The sequence below is a fragment of the Balaenoptera borealis genome (genome assembly GCF_965194805.1).
Source record: "Balaenoptera borealis genome assembly, chromosome: 7".
Classification (NCBI taxonomy): Eukaryota; Metazoa; Chordata; class Mammalia; order Artiodactyla; family Balaenopteridae; genus Balaenoptera; species Balaenoptera borealis.
Genome location: NC_138864.1, coordinates 97,596,295 through 97,614,556, shown reverse-complemented (window position 1 = coordinate 97,614,556; position 18,262 = coordinate 97,596,295). Strand labels below are relative to the sequence as shown.

General features: G+C 35.5%; 1 protein-coding gene across 8 annotated transcripts in view; it reads right to left on the bottom strand.

The window, feature by feature from the left end:
* Nucleotides 1-18,262, bottom strand: part of CFTR (CF transmembrane conductance regulator) — a 192,992-nt gene that overhangs the window by 52,518 nt on the left and 122,212 nt on the right. For 7 of the 8 annotated variants that reach the window (XM_082399969.1, XM_082399968.1, XM_082399971.1 and 4 more), the window contains 6 exons: nt 15,807-15,844; nt 15,105-15,349; nt 11,784-11,863; nt 6,383-6,533; nt 5,071-5,298; nt 2,239-2,339 (listed from right to left, as the gene is read on the bottom strand). In XM_082399969.1, coding sequence (XP_082256095.1) covers nt 2,239-2,339; nt 5,071-5,298; nt 6,383-6,533; nt 11,784-11,863; nt 15,105-15,349; nt 15,807-15,844 — 843 coding nt within the window. The remainder of the gene's footprint in view (nt 1-2,238; nt 2,340-5,070; nt 5,299-6,382; nt 6,534-11,783; nt 11,864-15,104; nt 15,350-15,806; nt 15,845-18,262) is intronic. The other variant, XM_082399975.1, reaches the window with a different exon arrangement.

Sequence of the window (18,262 nt, the reverse complement as noted above, 5' to 3'; positions counted from 1 at the left end):
TTAAATAAAAAGAGGAAAGATGCCTTGATTCCATTTATCTCTCACTCTTGCTGCCATGGGATTTGTGCCCTGGACACAGTGTTACCTCACATACGTTACTGCAGGCTCTGCACTCCAAGGAACCAAAACAAGAGAAATCCCAAAACCAAAATATGGTCTTTGTACACACTAATAAATTACATAAATATGTGACAATATTGACCAAGCAAAAAGAGAAGGCAATGATAAACACTTAAGAATGAGAAAGGAGCTACCACCAAAAAAAAAAAAAAAAAAGACTGTGGAAATTTTAAATATGAAAAATATTATGAAAAATGTAATGCTGATAAATTTGAAAACCCAAGATAGGGGAGGATTTCTTAAAAAGATACCAAAAGCACAAAACATAAAGGAAAATATTGAAAAATTTAACTTCATTAAACTTAAAAGTTTCTTTCCATCAAAAGATACTATAAGCCAAGCCACTGACTGGAGGACCATGTTTGAAATGTATACAAGTGACAACTGATTCAGAATTCATAAACTCCAACAAATGAATTAAGAAAAAAACCAATCTACTTGAAAAATGAGCAATCGAAATGAACAAGCAATTAACAGACAAGGAATCTCAAATGGCCAATAAATATGTATTAAGCTGCCCTATCTCCTCAGCATTCACTTCACACCCATCAGATTTCCAAAATTAAAAAGTCTGACAAGAATAGCTATCATCAGAAAGTCTACAAATAATAAATGCTGGAGAGGTTGTGGAGAAAAGAGAACCCTCTTACACTACTGGTGGGAATGTAAATTTGTGCAGCCACTATGGAAAACAGTATGGGGAGGTTCCTTAAAAAAATTAAAAATAGAGCTACCATTTGATCCAGCAATCCCATTCCTGGGCATACGTCTGGAAAAGTTAAAAACTAATTCAAAAAGATACATGTACCCCAATGTTCACAGCAGCACTGTTTACAATAGCCAAGAAATGGAAGCAACCTAAGTGTCCATCAACAGATGAATGGATAAAGAAGATGTGGTACATATATACAATGGAATACTACTCAGCCATAAAAAAGAATGAAATAATGCCATTTGCAGCAACATGGATGGACCTAGAGAATATCATACTAAGTGAGTAAGTCAGAGAAATACAGATGCTATACATTATCACTTATATGTGGAATCTAAAAAGTAATACAAATGAATCTACATACAAAACAGAAACAGACTCACAGACATAGAAAACAAACTTATGGTTACCAAAGGGGAAAGGGAGGGGCGGAGGGATAAATTAGGAGTATAGGATTAGCAGATACAAACTACTATATATAAAATAGATAAGCAATAAGGATTTACTGTATCCACAGGGAACTATATTCAATATCTTGTAATAACCTATAATGGAAAATAATCTGAAAAAATATATATATAACTGAATCACTTCGCTGTACACTTGAAACTAACACAATGTTGTAAATCAACTATACTTCAATTAAACCAAAGTCCAACAATATCAAGTGTTGCATGTCATAGCTATGGACCTCTGAGAATTCTTATACTCTCTTTTTTTTTTTTTTTTTTTTAATAGCTACTTTTTATTTTATTTATTTATTTATTTTTTATTTTTGGCTGTCCTGGCTCTTCGGTTCGTGCGAGGGCTTTCTCCAGTTGCGGCAAGTGGGGGCCACTCTTCATCGCGGTGCGCGGGCCTCTCACCATCGCGGCCCCTCCCGTTGCGGGGCACAGGCTCCAGACGCGCAGGCTCAGCAGTTGTGGCTCACGGGCCCAGCTGCTCCGCGGCATGTGGGATCTTCCCAGACCAGGGCTCGAACCCGTGTCCCCTGCACTAGCAGGCAGCCTCTCAACCACTGCGCCACCAGGGAAGCCCTATACTCTCTTGATGGGAGGTTAAACTGGTACAACAGATCTTAGAATAATTTGGCACCATCTAGTAAAGTTGAACATGGGTGAATTCTATGGCCTACCAATACCACTCCTGGATGGCTATCCTAGAAAAATCCTGGGCAAGGAGACTGCAAGAATGTTCACCGTAGCACCAGATCTTGATTGTGGCTATTTATGTGGAGGAAAGAAGAGTTATGGGTTTAATGAGAGATAGATAGTGACCTTCAATTTATCCGCAGTGTTTTATTTCTTAAGCTGGGTCTGGGTATATAGTCATCCCTTATGTTACTACCTATACTTTTTGGTTCATCTGAATTTTTTTTCATAAAATATAAAAAAAATAATACTTACCAAGCTATCCACATCTATGCTAGAGTTTATGGCCCACTGTAGTGTACTCATGATATTCATGGCTAAAGTTAGAATAATCCCAGCTTTTCCCTCTCCTTCACCTATAGGTGGAAAAAAGATATAAACAAACTTTATGCTATTTCTCTCTTCTGTGAACCACTTTATGTATTCCTAGAAGAGGGCACATATTAAAGTTACATTTTGATTCTGTGCCAGTTTTAACCATTTTTCATCTCAGATCCCCACAGCATGTATCACTAGTAATAATATGCCCTGTATATAATAAGTATTCAACCAACATTTTAAATCGAAGAGTGATTGACTATTAGGAAAGAGTTGCCCTTTTTTAAATGCTTCAGATAGTGAAGGGGATGTTGGTGTTGGGTAAATATCACTTTTATCCCTTCTACTATCACTCTGTAAGTAATAATACCTTCAAAGACTACAATGGACAATGGAAAAAAAGTCCTGTGTCTGTCTGAATAAGCTCCTCTACAAAGAAGTCAAAAGTAGGAGAGATATGTGTGTGAGCAGTGTCCAGAAGATGTTTAGATGTGCTTCATGCCTTTGTGAGGCGGACTTTCTCTGCCAATCAGATGCTGTTGGGAAGAAAGAACTTCGAGGTTCATGGGGAAGTCAGAACTCATGGGTCTGCCATTTGGAAAAAGAGAAGACTGCTCTTTATGTTAAAATAAAATTGACTCATTCACCCAGGAAGAACAATACTTAAAAGTCTAATTAGAGTAAATAGTTTTTAAGGGCTAGAGGGGACCACTAATTAAAGTTCATAAATACTCTCTATTCATGGCCCTAAAATTTTTCTAATAAGAATGTTCTTAAATTATTATAAATTTAGGTTATCAAGTCTCAATTGAGAGTCAGTCCTTGCATCTGTAATGCATGATAAAACTGCCATAGGGTTCTAAAATTGGGAGAAATAATTCGTCCCATTATTATGAATTGAAATTTTTGCTTCTACAATTCCTCTAACAGAAGACAAACCATAGACAGCAGGTATGTGCTTTTAATACTAAATCATTTATTCTAAATAGGTGAGATTTATCCAGGGCCCCAATATATTACTCATTCTGAAGAGTAAGATGAGAGTAAGATAAAATTTTTAAAATAATAACAATAATAAGTAATATAAGATTTTCAGGTGCTTACTATGGACCAGGCACTACACTAAGTGTTTTGTACAAATTATCACATTTAATACTCACCACAAACTTATGGGATAGGTACTATTATTATGTTTATTTACACATGAGGAAAATGAGGGCTTTAGAGAAGTTAATTAAAGTGTACAAGTTACCACAGCTGAAGACCAGCAGAGGCAGGGTTGTTATTAGCTGTGTGGCTAACATTCACTCTGGGTGGGCATCTGATTTAATGGATAGGTCCTGAGCTATACTGATTGCGAAATGCTTTGACTATCATGCCTGGTAAATCGGGACTCAATCAGATCCTTAACCATTATGTTATAGCACATGATATATTGGTTTGAATTCACTGTTAACAAATCCTTGTTCACTCAGCCCTCTTGGATCACATTTCAAATAACTTAATTAAAGGCAAAATTTTTTAAAAATCCTGAACCACAAAAGAAATTTTATTTTGTTTTAAAGTTGCCCCAAATTACTGTACTGCTAAAGATTTAGTTCATTTGCCTGGCCCCTTATATTCTTTCATAGAGTCATTTCCCATCGCCCTAGGCTGAGAGAACAGTGAAGGCGGGGAATCCACTAGTCTCGCGGCACCTATGTAGACAGCAGGTGGACCCTTCAGCCAAAATGAGCCTGTTTTCAGTTCTTGCCCATACTTGGTAACTGGACAGAGGGAAGTCAGCTGTTCATTCAAAGGGCCTGAATGGAGAGGCCATATAAGGTCACTGTAGCACAGCTCTGGGACATCAGGGAAACCAGTCTTCAGAGAAAGAGAAATGAATGAAGTAGCCAGAGGAAGGAATGGGCACGGCCGGCATCCAGTCTCCAGAGACGGGAAGCTCTGAGTCTGACTCTCCACGCCTGTCCCATTTTCCCTGGAGGCTCCGTGTGCCTCCCGCCCTGTGCTCCACGAGGTCCTCCTATAATTCTCCAACACGCGCTTCATTTTGTTTGATCCGGATTCTATTCTTAGAACCAAACGACCCCTCAGATTTGGCAGTCACTCTGAATCTCTGTCCACAGTCACATATATATTTCAACCTTTCTTATAGCTCAGTAATTCACCTTTTTTAATTAGAAGAGCTCACTTGTCTATATAGGTTTTCATTTTACTTACGATGAAATATTTTACGTTTTTCACCCAAAGATCCTAAAACTCAGAACATTTGTATTTGAAAAATATGGCACTTTCACCTAAGTTATTTCACTTCTATGGCAGTTTTTCACCATGCAAAGTTCACATTAGGATGACAAATTGCACCAACTGGTGGTTAAAAGAACAAAACTTACCAGGGAGGGGGATTTTGTGTGTATCTGTATATAAATTTGGATGTTTCTTTTCCCCTATTCAGAGAGTTCTTTAATAAAGAGATCTATTACTTTTGAAGCCAAGATCCTTTATCAAAATGAGAGTCATGAGATGGTTTTTTTCTTTGAATCACAGATTTGTTATCTGACACTCCTTGTATCTCAGTTTTTCAACTGCATACATCTCTAATTCAAAGAAATCATTCATTCAACAATAAACAAATTTTTTGATCAATAAACTCTCAAAAAATTGATTTAAAGATATCTAAAATTTTTAACCTATAAGAATGTAGCATTTTGTTGGTTGGCAAAGCTTTAAATTAAATGTTTAGCTAAATAGTTAAGGAGTTCACAGTACCTGTTGTTAAAATGGAAATGAAGGTAACAGCAATGAAGAAGAGGACAAAAATCATTTCTACTCTCATTTGGAACCAGCGCAGTGCTGATAGATACAAGAACCAGTTGGCAGTATGTAAATTCAGAGCTTTGTGGAACAAAGTTTCAAAGTAAGGCTGCCGTCCAAAGGCACGAAGTGTCCATAGTCCCTTTAAGCTCGTAACAAGATGAGTGAAAATTGGACTTCTGCCTGTGAAATATTACATAGGAAACAATGCAAGTCATGTAAACACATAATGCAAATTCTTACTTTAAAAAGAGTGGCTTAAAGAATAACCAAACAACAAATGTCATTGGTTAAAAAGGCTTTTCATTCTGGTGCCGTACTTTGAATAGATGCAATCTGTTATTTTTTTAATGAGTTACCCTCTTTTTTACTTGGTTACCATGGATGGGAACTTATTATAAAATCACTGCCATTATTTATTCATATCCCTTGGCTACCACTGGGCATTGTTTATCTGACTAATCCTAAATTAATCAGAGAAAAAGTTTTTCTTTTGAGGCAATTTATTCAAGGCCTCAATTAAGAAAGTTTATGTGACTTAATTTAGCAAATAACCTTCAATGCAGAAACACACTGGAAATATATCCCCTGAAAATGCACCCAAACAAAGGCTGTTACTGAACAACGTGCTTCCCAAAGAGCTCAAGCAGTGTTTGGGGGCACACAAAAAGGCAGACCCCCAGGAGAGAAAGGAAAGGTGTCTGAAAACAAGCCAGAGGGAAGAATTTTGTCCAGTATCATTTGGGAACACAGACAAACATTTAGTAATAGCAGCACTATGTTTTCAGATTTTAGTTTATATGATTATGAATGGATATAATATACATCAAGCCTCCTAAGACTCTATATACTTGTCTTAAAATCAAAACGAAGTCACATGGTCATTCATTAATAAAAACAATCTATGTGTGCTTTATAATTTACTGTTTCCTTTTCCTACTTATACTTTTTTTGGGGGGGGGGATAGTTTGTGGTTTAACATTATATTTTAAATCTGAAAGAAGACAAAGGTCAAATTCTCAATAATAATACTTAAGATCTAATGAATAACAAAAGTATGAGACCCAAGAGAGTTATATATGATGAGAATGTACAGAGACGGCCTGGATCACAGTTGAAATAGATGTTTTTAAAAGTCGTTGTCATATAATGCCAGAGATTAAAAATGGGAAAAAAATTTTGGAAAGGTACATAAATCACAGATAAATATCCACGAATAGCTCTTGTGATATTTTCCCAGGTGAGCGTTGCACAGGCTGCATCATACCTTCAGATTCCAGCTGTTTGAGTTGCTGTGAGGTGCAGAGGAAGTAGGCTCTCAACAGAATAAAAGCCACTATCACTGGCACTGTAGCTAGGAAGATGTAGGGTAGTAAAACTGAGACTACCGCCACAGCCCCAATCACAATTAATAACAACTGTGGGATCAAAGAAAATACACTGGTAAGTAAACAGTTCCATGTTGCAAAGTGCACAAGGTATGTTAGCAACATCTTTCTAAATAGGGTCTTCACACTCTGTTCCATTCTTCCTACTGGGAAGGCAGCCACCTCTAAGTATATTTTTCATAAGTTCTATCAAAATTCCAAAAATTGTTTAGGTTGCTCATAATAATGTTTTGCAGTTTAGAAAACACGGTATTCTTGCATCTTAGTGTATACTCACTTCCTATACACTTTAAAGTGCTGTATGATAAATAAATTTTAAATGAACATAATTTTTTTCTAGCCTGGGCTTCTTTTAAAAGAAACTTTCTATTTTAAAATAATTTTAGTATGAATGTGAAATTTTAGGATTTATTTTGTTCAGACAATTTCTGAAAATTGGGCATTCACCTTGGAGCCTTTTGAGTCAGAAAAATCTGGTAGGCTTGGTCATCTAGGCAAGCTACTTAATTTCTCCAAACCTAGTTGATTAACATTTAAGATTGAAAAAAAAAAGTATACTTAATAAATTTCACTCCCCTTCCTGTTTTTGTTCCTGTTCCTTAAAACAATCGAAGATGACCTAGAGGCTCAAAAAAAAGCAAAAAGAAGATTTTGGGGGTATGGCTGATTTAATTTGAAATTAGACCACTTTTCTCTCATATACTGTCAAATGAATTTTGTGTTTCAGTCAAGCCCATTCATTAGAGACATATCTTCACATTATCCACCCCCAAAACTGGATCCTTGTGGGCAGTCTCAGAAATAAGTTAACCATATTGGTGTTCTTCAGATCAAGTTCAAGGCTTAAATTCTATATTTCCAAAGGACACTAAATCCATACATATTAAAAAAAAATCTGCTAACATTTGTTCCACAATACCCCATGTGAATAAAGTATAAATAAAGTAACTGTCACAACAAGGGTTGAAAAATAAACCTATCATAACATCTATCTGATAATCACTGAGCCAGTTGTCTACCAACTGCCATGGGTGACACATGTACTTTAAAACCAATACAGAAATACAGAACATTTTGGTAGATGAAAACATGAATAAGCGTGTAACTAAGATCTGCATAAATCTTCTTTGAATGGGTTGTTATGTTCATCTAAAGCTTCGGATGATCATATCTCAATGATACTTTTCTAGGGAAAATGCCTCTAAGGTGTCCATCATCAAATTCTACAATAAGCCCTTCACTCATTCTCGTTCAACAAATACTCAGATAAATACAGTGCCAAACACTGGACTAAGTACATATGATGACTCAATAATCTAAAGAAAGTCTTCTCTATTCTGTTCTTGCCCTACAAGTTCCACCAGTGCAATGAGAAAGCCTCAAACGCCCTAGTTACTACATGATAAGACTTCATCAATGGCAAATGACTCAGTTTTTTAACTGAGGGTATTTATTTCTCAGAAATAAGATCTTTTGAAAAAAAGAGAAAAATTAACTTCCAAGCATTATTTACTAGGAAATACAATTTAATTTAAATGGGCCACTATATTAAATACCAGTATGTCTGAAAGACAAATGCTATTGCATTGGCAACATGGAAACGTTCAGCTATTCCATTAGAATCAGGGTTTTTTTTTTGTTTGCTGTTGACAGTTGTAAACAGTACTGTGTTCATTTGTCTTGTGCTATTTTTACCATGTAATTCCAATCTGGAGCTGTTGGATTATAACAGTGGGTGGGGAAAGTGATCATTGTTTTTTCTTTTTTTTTTTTTTTCTGTTTTTGTTTTCTTGTTTTTTTAACATCTTTATTGGAGTATAATTGCTTTACAATGGTGTGTTAGTTTCTGCTTTATAGCAAAATGAATCAGTTATACATATACATATGTCCCCATATCTCTTCCCTCTTGCATCTCTCTCCCTCCCACCCTCCCTATCCCACCCCTCTAGGTGGTCACAAAGCACCGAGCTGATCTCCCTGTGCTATGCGGCTGCTTCCCACTAGCTATCTATTTTACGTTTGGTAGTGTATATATGTCCATGCCACTGTCTCACTTTGTCCCAGCTTACCCTTCCCCCTCCCCGTATCCTCAAGTCCATTCTCTAGTAGGTCTGTGTCTTTATTCCTGTCTTGCCCCTAGGTTCTTCATGACCATTTTTTTTTTTTTTTTAGGTTCCATATATATGTGTTAGCATATGGTATTTGTTTTTCTCTTTCTAACTTAATTATTGCTGATATGGTGGAGATTCTTAGGAATGACAATGTAACTATGTTACAATAGAACAGGAAGAGTTGTGCAGCCAACCCTACCAAGATATCACATAGGGTTTGAGAAGAATGGAGAAGGTGGGTAAAACTGGAAATGGTGAAATATTCACAAGGTAGATTTCCAGCAATTAAAATTATCCAGAATACAGCCCAAACTGAGAAGTGAACAGTAAATCTAAGCTTTGAGGAAAATAACTCTATTTGCTTTATAAGGAGCCCTCCTTAGGCATTGAGGTCAGAAGCTAATAATTTAGCACTTGTGCAAAACTAAAGGCACTGGTTTAATATGTTTGATATTCTAATTATACAAAGAAACTTTAAATTCTGTCCTAGTTTTTAATTCACAGTGAATAAGAAACAAGTCATTTCAGACCAGGTATATTAGTGAGAGGACAACAAAATAAATAAATAGAGGGACTTCAATACAAGATGGAAATGTGAGTACAGATTCTAATTCCCGTTCATCCCTACCCAAATCCTAAAATTCTAGGGGAAAAAAATCAACAGACTATAAAACCTGCAAGGCACCAGATGATAAGAATGAAGGATCACTTTGAAATCATTTAGAAGGTTAATTAATTAATTGATTGATCAATAAATAGATAATAAATACCTATTTAAAACCAGGCAATGAACACCAGATCTGGAATTTAATTCATAATTGATAGTTAGTCCTTGAGAATTTTTAAGCCAGGGATTAATGGGATTAACAGAATGAATAAGGGAGGAAAAAAGATGTAAAAGACATAGTAAAGATCAAAGTGGCGGGACTCACTGTGTATTCATATATTAGGGTAAGACAGAAAGAATCAAAAAAACCTAAAGGTTTTGAGGCTGACAAGAGAAGATTTGCATATTTTAAAACACGGAGGCTTCTGTTTCGTGAAAAAAATCAGTCACTGAAGCATAGAGATAAGTAGGACACCAGGATAGTTTTTTTTCTGTGTGGCTTCAAGTTCAAATTTGTCATGTATGGTCCACTTCCAGTATGCCAATCTGAAGCATACAAGTTTAATATTGAAAGTGACCATCATCAGACTTATCTTCCTCATTTGAGAAACCTGAGACTCTTAGAGATAAAGTATCTAGCTCAAGGTAAAATAAATAGTGGTATCTGCAGAATAGAATCTGGATCTTTCATTTTCACTATACAATGTTCCAATCCGGAAAGTAAATTGCCCAGAATATTATCAAATGTTAAGAACTAGAGTTAATAGAAATAACATTTTTTTAAAAAAAGGAAATTTACAGGTGTGCCTCATTCTGTGAAAAAATCTGTTTCTGAAATGTGACTAAAAAGAAATTTAACTAATCTGAACCTAAGTATAACCAAAGGGGTTCACAATTTAAAGGACCCCTCTGATGCATTTTTTAATAAAATCAAAATTAATCGGATTTTTACTGTATTTGATTGTCATGTATCATGCTTCCTTAATGTGAGACCTCCTTGTAAATAAAATAGGGAAATCAAAATTAAAAAGCCCTGCCCAATCACTTATGAAACAACTAGTGAGCTGCAACAACATTAGAAGTTGAGCAGAAACTACTGAAATTGCCGTAAGAGAAAGGATGAGAACCATCACGTGTGTCAAGAAGTGTTAATTCATAAAATAAGTGTTCAAAACTGCACTCTCCCAAAGGATTTCTGAAGTGAGCCTTACACTGATTCAGAAAATACTCAGCAGACTACAAAAGTTTTTTTTAAAAAAATTATCAAGGGCTAACATTTGCGAATTCTTTTGCAATCATGTCAAGATGTCCATGTTCCAGTTTGTACCTGATTTAATAATATTACAGTTGAGACCAGTCATTTACAATCCTAGAACAAGGAAGAAATGCCCAGAAATTAAAGAAAGACATGGGAAACATTCCTTCACATGCATAAACTCAAAGCATCGGTTAAAGAATTCCAGCAGCGGCTGCTAAGTTATATCCCTAAACAGAGTAACTGAAGGAAACTCAAAATACTAAAGTTCACCTGGAACAGTTAATGTGTTTGACTGTGCCAATCATTTCAGATGAGGCAAACTGGCAAACTGGTTTTTGTGCACCTGCCAATGTCAGCTGTGTATACACACAAATGTGATAGCCCTTATTTTATTTTATTTCACAGGTTCTCAGTGGCGGGGGTGACGAACAACTCATCCTGAGATGGGCAGCATCCTGTTCCAAGTGTCTCTCCAAGGAGGTTATTTGAGACTGCGTCATTTACTCTGAAGCTCAACCTAAGCCAGACAGTAAGCTGTTTTCAAACCTCATTCAACAGCCAAGGTTATTAACTCACAACACTCAAGTTCTGTCACTTAGGAAGTCTTGATGCGGTATCCCCTAGGTCACCTTCATCTCCAACCCCTTCTTCCCTTCTCCACTTTCACCATCAATCACCCCACGCTAAGGACACATGCTCAGAGTCAGACTGCCCTGCAGGTGTCTTCAGATCTGTCACCCAGGGATAGTCCTGACTAGTCCTGAATTTTTCCTTCCTCTCTCACCTGCTTGAAAACTTACCTGTACTTCTGTCCCTGCATTATGGTCCTTACTGTGAGATTGCTAACTAGCTAATCTTTGCCAAAGTGTTCATGGATGAGACTGGTTGAAACTGTAGTCCACCAGGAAACTGACTGATCTTCATTTTAACACGGACCCTCGGGAGGTAGGTGACTTCTATCAAATAGTGATGCCAATGTCAAAAATGTCACACTTCACGGACAGTGATTTGGGGGAAAACGGTCTGCCATGCATCTTAAATCACTCCCAAGTAGACAGCTATTATATCTAAATGAGGAATTGCCTTAGGTTTTGGTCAGGTAAACAGTTCTGACTTACTACTGAATTTACTAAATTTATGACTATTTTGAAGATTTTTTTTAATATTGAAAAGATTTATACAATATACAGGCTTCAACTCTTAATCGAATGAAAAGTAAGCAAGAACTAATTTACTACATTTTCTAATTAGTTTTAAAAAGTGCAACAAAGCAAAGTCACTTAATAGTACTTATTTTTACAAACCTGAATGAAGTCAAATATGGTAAGAGGCAGAAGATCATCCAAAACTGCTGTATCTTTGGAGAATCTATTGAGAATCCCACCTATAATGTGAAGAAAAATTCTTCAAAAACTAGTAATCTTAAAAATATGTATCAATATTTGATGAATTTGATAAATTTGGATCACAGCAGAAGCATTCAGAACTCAAATACAAATGAGTACATAATCATATATATATACATAATGACGTAGACAACTTTAGTACAAGGATTCTAAGTAACTTGTGCAAAGATTCTAAATAACTCTGTGTTCAAGTTATTGTCTACTACTTTTAAACTTTTATAAAATACAGATTGCTGTAAGATTCAGGCAAAAACCAAGGTCTTTAATAGAGCCCTATCACAAATTATGTCAGGAATAGGCACCCATCCTACTACTAAAGTCTCCCATTTACAAGCCTGAGTTTAGTAATAATTTTCTGGATATGCTCTCATCATTCCCTCATATCGTATTTTGTAATATAGAGCCTCCCTATCCTTCAACTTCCACACCTTTCTAAAACATACCTCAGCAGAACCCGTGGCTGCTCTCAACCCCTTCCTGCCCACCATGTGGACCTCCTTTGCCCTGTCCTCCTTTTCTACCCTCTTCACTGGCAATCTAAGCTTCAGTCTGTCTTCTAAATTAACAGACTCACATTTGTATGTCTGATCATTTTTTCCTTCAATGAAGAAAAGTTACACATGGAGTGTCTACTAGGTGTCAGGCACAATGCTAGGCACTGAGATAACAGAGGTGAATAAGCCTTGCTCCTTGCCCTTGAGGAATACATTGTCTAGGGGTGAGTTAAACCTATAATTAGATAAAATACAACACAATACTGTACAAACAAAGTGATATTGAATCTTATCATTTACCCCCCGCCATTTATTGCAGGATAAAGTCTAAAATTCTTAGTTTAATATTTAATATCTTCCATGATTTGGCCTTAAACTACCCTAGGTACAAGCTTCCTCTTCTCAAACATTGTTTCAAACTGGCTTATTGTTTAAATACACCTTATACTCTCCTACCTCCTTGCCTTTTCCACGTAGCTACTCTGCCTGAAAACCCTTTCCTCTCATGTCTACATGTTAAAATCTATGTCTCCTTCCTGGCCCAACTCAAATGCCTTTCCTGCAAGGAAGCGTCAATTTTTGCACCACCTCAAATTAATCCCTTCTTCCTCTGGACACATTTAATACCTTTAATACATCTTTACAGCACTTCTGTGTTGTAATAATTATATCCATGTTGTACAGTCGCTGTATACATGTCTTACCTCTTTTTTCTATATTGTAAATTTCTAGAGGTCATTGGACCATGCCACATTTTGTATCACTCTGAGCCCTCGGCAAAAAGCCTTATGTAGGAAGAATTCAATGCTTATTTTTTTATTTGTCACTATCTCCTTGCCCTTGCTAATGATATTTTATTTAGCATATTTAATTAAATATATTTGTATATCTTTTCATAAATGAATCAAAAATTGAAAAAAAAGTAGCGTATGGTATTTATTCTGTGTAGAAAATGAAAGTTGCTTTGGTAAAAAAAAATATATATATATATATCATTCTAGTGCTTAGTATATTTCAAATGGGAAACAATGGAAAGTGAACAACAGTGGGGAACTGGCATTTATTTCATGTTGGCTATGTAACAGGCTAGTAGATGATGACTTTTTTTCATTCTCACAATGATCCTCTGAGATAATTATTCCTTTCCCCATTTTACAGATGCGGATGCAAAGTCTCAGAAGAGTAACTTGCCCATGATCATCACTCTCATGAGGACAAGCCAGACCTCAAACAATTCCCATGATCCTTTCATTAATTCTCATTGCCCATTTCTCATTGCTAGAATCCTGGGCAAATCCCCTACCTTCTCTGGATCTCAGTTTTCCCATTTAAAAAAATGAAATCATTGGATCAAGGTAATTGGGCATTCTCTTTTAGGTCTAAAATTTCTTAGCTCTAAAAGAGAAGCGTGGTGATGAGTGTATCCAAATGAGGCAAGGCTTTAGTGATACACAAGGACTTAAAAGAATAAATATAAGGAAGATCTTCTTGAATACTAACACTGAAATGTTTTACCCAGAAAAAAATGATGGATAATTCTTATCTTGAGATTTTTAGATACAAATCACTCTAAAAATCTCGGTCTTGGAATTTATTCTTTCCTTTATAATCAAATGTTCCTGTGTCTACCTCCTCTCCCTTGTCTGGATTCTTCCAGGGCAAGAACTGTGCCTTATTCATCCTTTCATACCAGTCCCTGGCTTAGTGCCATAGAAAGTAAGTGCTCAACAGATTTCTGTAAGAATAAAACTTGGGAGATTCCTTATTAACCTCAGATTCTTTAAATGTGAATTTGTCTAAAGGGGAATCAATAAAATTGATTACTTTCAAAGTACCTTATTGTCCTTAGTTTTTAAAATCTTTGGTCCCTTTATTTCACTACTCTTACTTTCTGTGGCCTTATTTTTGTTGAGGTGTAATTGACAAAAAAATTGTAAGATATTTAAAGTATACAACGTGATGATTTAATATATGTATACATTGTGAAAGGATTCCTCTCACTGAGTTCATTAACACATTCACCCCCTTTCATAGTTACCTTTGTGCGTGTGTGAGAGAACATTTAAGTTTTATTCTCTTAGCAAATTTCAATTATACAGGACAGTGTTATCAATTATAGTCACCACGTTATACATTAGATCTTCAGACCTTACTCATCTTATAACGGACAGCTTGTACTCTTTTATTAACCTCTATGATAGTGTCAAAAATACTTTTAAAATACATTTGGGATCCGCCCAACCCATTTAAAACAACCCTGAATGAATTTATGGGATCATCTTTGAACAGTTACATGAAACTAGATTACTCTACCTCATCAAAACACTTTATTAGTAAAAGAATCTTAGAATTGTTTTGATCACTTCAAATCTTCTCTTTTAAACAACAATATACATTGGCAGCAAGATGCCTAGAAGGGGGCTAGATCAAATATCTGAATAGAGAAGGACAGCTGACTCAGAAGGGCCTGCTTCTGCTGCTACAGTCCCATCAGCATCATGTCCTAACAAATGGAGCTACTCTAATTAACTGATACAGAAATATGAGGAGTGATGGTATCTGAGAGCCTATAATACCTGAGACAGGTACATGCCAGTCATAAGGAAGCTCAACAAAGGGTAGATGCCTGCATGCAAAAGCCAGTGCTACTACTAGAAAACCAACCAACTCACAGGCCCTGTTTGTGGAGGAGCAGCAGCTTCATTTTGTACACTTAGTCAAGTACCTGCTTTCAACGTGTTGAGGGTTGACATAGGGGCTTGAAGAACAGACTGTAACATTTTGTGGTGTAGTATTTTTGACGCTGTGATTAGAGTATGCACCAGTGGTAAACCTCTGAAGAGTCCCAGAGCAAGCAAAGTGTCAGCTACTCCCACATAAATGTAGAAAACATAATACGAGCTGGTGCTGGTGATGATCACTGTATAACTGTTATTTGCTGTACTATTCCCTTTGTCTTGAGGAGATGGTCTGTAAAGCAAAAGGAAATTGTTATCAGGCAACCAAACTTTCCCACTGAATTTCCAATACATGTAAATGATGCTGAATTTGAGTCTAAAGAAACACAACATATTTCATTAGCAGAGCTTATGCCTTTAACCTGAAGGACTTACTATTGCAAGAAAGTAGATTAAGTTTTTAACCATTGAAATAGATAAAATTTCAAATACTCAGAGAAAATACTAAGTGTGCAAGGTTGTTTTAAATATTGTTATTGCATTGTATGGAAACTAAGCACAACTAAATCCTTTAAAAATTGGTAAAGAGCTGCAGGAACTGCACATGCTCACAATTTTAAACAAAAGAACTCAATTTTCCACTACAGTACTGTGGGGAAATGAAGCAGAGTGGATATTACAATAATTAATAAGACCCAAATAATCAATAGAAACAAAATACAATCCACAATAGGACATGGAATACTCACTTTGGAAGCAGCCACAACACAGCCAAAGAAACAGCCACCTGGAATGGAACAATACACACTTGATTTTTTTCCCAGCATCTTCTCCTATTTTTCCCACACCAACTTCTAATTCCACCATGACTAACATTGAAATATATACAATTTCATTTTCCTTTGCTTTACTTTCCTGGGTCCAGCAGCTGCAATAATTGTTCTAAGAACCACTATTTGAGGTGAGAACATGTTAAGTTAATGGAATTCAAATTTCACTGAATAAAATACTTTTCCATTTCTCTCCTTCATTCAACTGGAACTGTTCATAGAACCTCACAGCAGAGCTAATATTGCAGTTAAACATTTTAAATAATAAAGTTTGTTTCTTACGAAGAGATTACTCTCAGCCTGCTGGCAGATAATTTATCTGGTTGGTGGCTATAAATAATTTCATTTGTCATACAATGATTATGAGGGACATAACTATAAGACCAATTAATTACTGGAAAAGATGAGATATATATTTATGAAAACCAGTTAAAATCTCAAAAGTGTAAAAATTCATGGTTTTTTGGGGGAGGTGGTAGTGGGATGGACTGGGAGATTGGGATTGACAGATATACACTAATATGTATAAAACAGATAACTAATAAGAACCTGCTGTATAAAAAATAAATAAATAAAATAAAATTCAAAATAAATAAATAAATAAATAAATTCATGGTTTTTGAATAAAGATAAGGTGCATTCAGGTTAAAACATACACTATTGGCACTATTTGGGCTTTCTCAAGGTGGAAACTTTTGGTTGAAGAACAAATGTTCTATACCATAACTAAACCAAAATAAAAAAATGTTTAACAACCATGATTTTTCTTTTTAGTTTCTGTGTTATTTAAATGATCTGTACTCTGCTCTATTTCAATTTGGCATTCCAGTCTCCTAAATGCTGTGGGAAAACCATCTTGTGATGATACCAACACAATTATAACACCAGAAATATTTACACAATTATAAGACAAATTATACAATTAGCCCGATAACTTTAACAAAGAATCAAATAGAAAAAAAAGGAGAAATTGTAAGTAAAATAATTTGAAAATGAACACAGAATAAAAATAAATAGGGGAGAAACAAATACGCTTGGTATAAGAAATCTATCTCTTATTTCATAATCAATTTATCTTAAGTATTTAACAGTACCATATAAAAATTATGGAGAATAATTAACATTAATTAAGAAATTACATTATGAAGTTCTATACTTTAAATAGTATATAATTTTAGGTAAATTTGCATATCAGATAGGAGTATAATAATGAAAAATCTAATAGCATCATTCTCACTTTCCTACTTTTTTTCATTATACACATAGCCTATATGAACCATATTAATAAAAAAAAAAACCCACCTTTGTTTCCTTGAAATTCAAGTGAATTCAAAATGACAAGAAACACAGCAATAATCTAGCTATTTCAAAAGTCTTTGTTCCAGTGCAAATGTTTTCCGATTTCCTAAGACTAATCAAATTACTCAAGAACCTAGATAAGGGTATATTTCTGAGTGACTCTTTGGTTATTATAGTCCCTCTTTGTTCCAGTGAAAGAAGTGTCAATAATGTTGGCATTCTAACCTTCTCTGAATGTGAGTAAATCCCAGAAATAAATATTTTATAATATTTACAATAACCAAAGCAGTTGTTCAAAGACACTGATCTAATCAGTGTAATATAAAGTTATTTCTTGGCTCTTGTGAATAGAGACCACTTGCGGAAGAGACCACTTGTGGAACCACCAACCCAAACTACTTTTATTGACTGGAACAAAAACATTTCCAAGGACTTGACATAATGACTTTAATGAAAATGTCTGGGGCATATAGAAACAATTAAGCAAGCAAGTTCTAACATTTAATTTCCAAAATGTCTGAGGTTATAAAGTTCATACAGTTTGTGATAGAGTGACAGTCCTGAAAGATTCGAGGAAAAGCAAAAAGGTCATTATTTTCAGCTCTTTCAGGGTTTTAAACATCATTCCATATCACATAGAAAATGGTCCCGTCTAGATCAGCACTGTCCAAGAGAAATTTCTACAAAAATAGAAATGTTCAATATCTGCACTGTTCAGTATCACTGCCACTTAATACACATGGCACTTGATCACTTGAAATGTGACCAGTGTGGGTGACTGAGGAACTGAATTTTACATTGTGTTTCATTTTAAATAATTTCATTTAATTTATATGGTCATACATGGCTGGTGGGTGGCTACTGTACTGGACAGTGCATGAATAGACTAAAACTGTTAGTTAGAGAGGGGTGTAGCCAGAGTATTTATTATATACCCATGCTAGGTATCAGGAGTCTGATGATGGTGTTCTCTAAGGATAGATCCATGAACAGTCAACATGATGATTCACGAACTTTGCAAATGACCCCAAATGAAAAAGAAGTAGCCAGTATTTAGAAGCTAGGTCACAATTTAA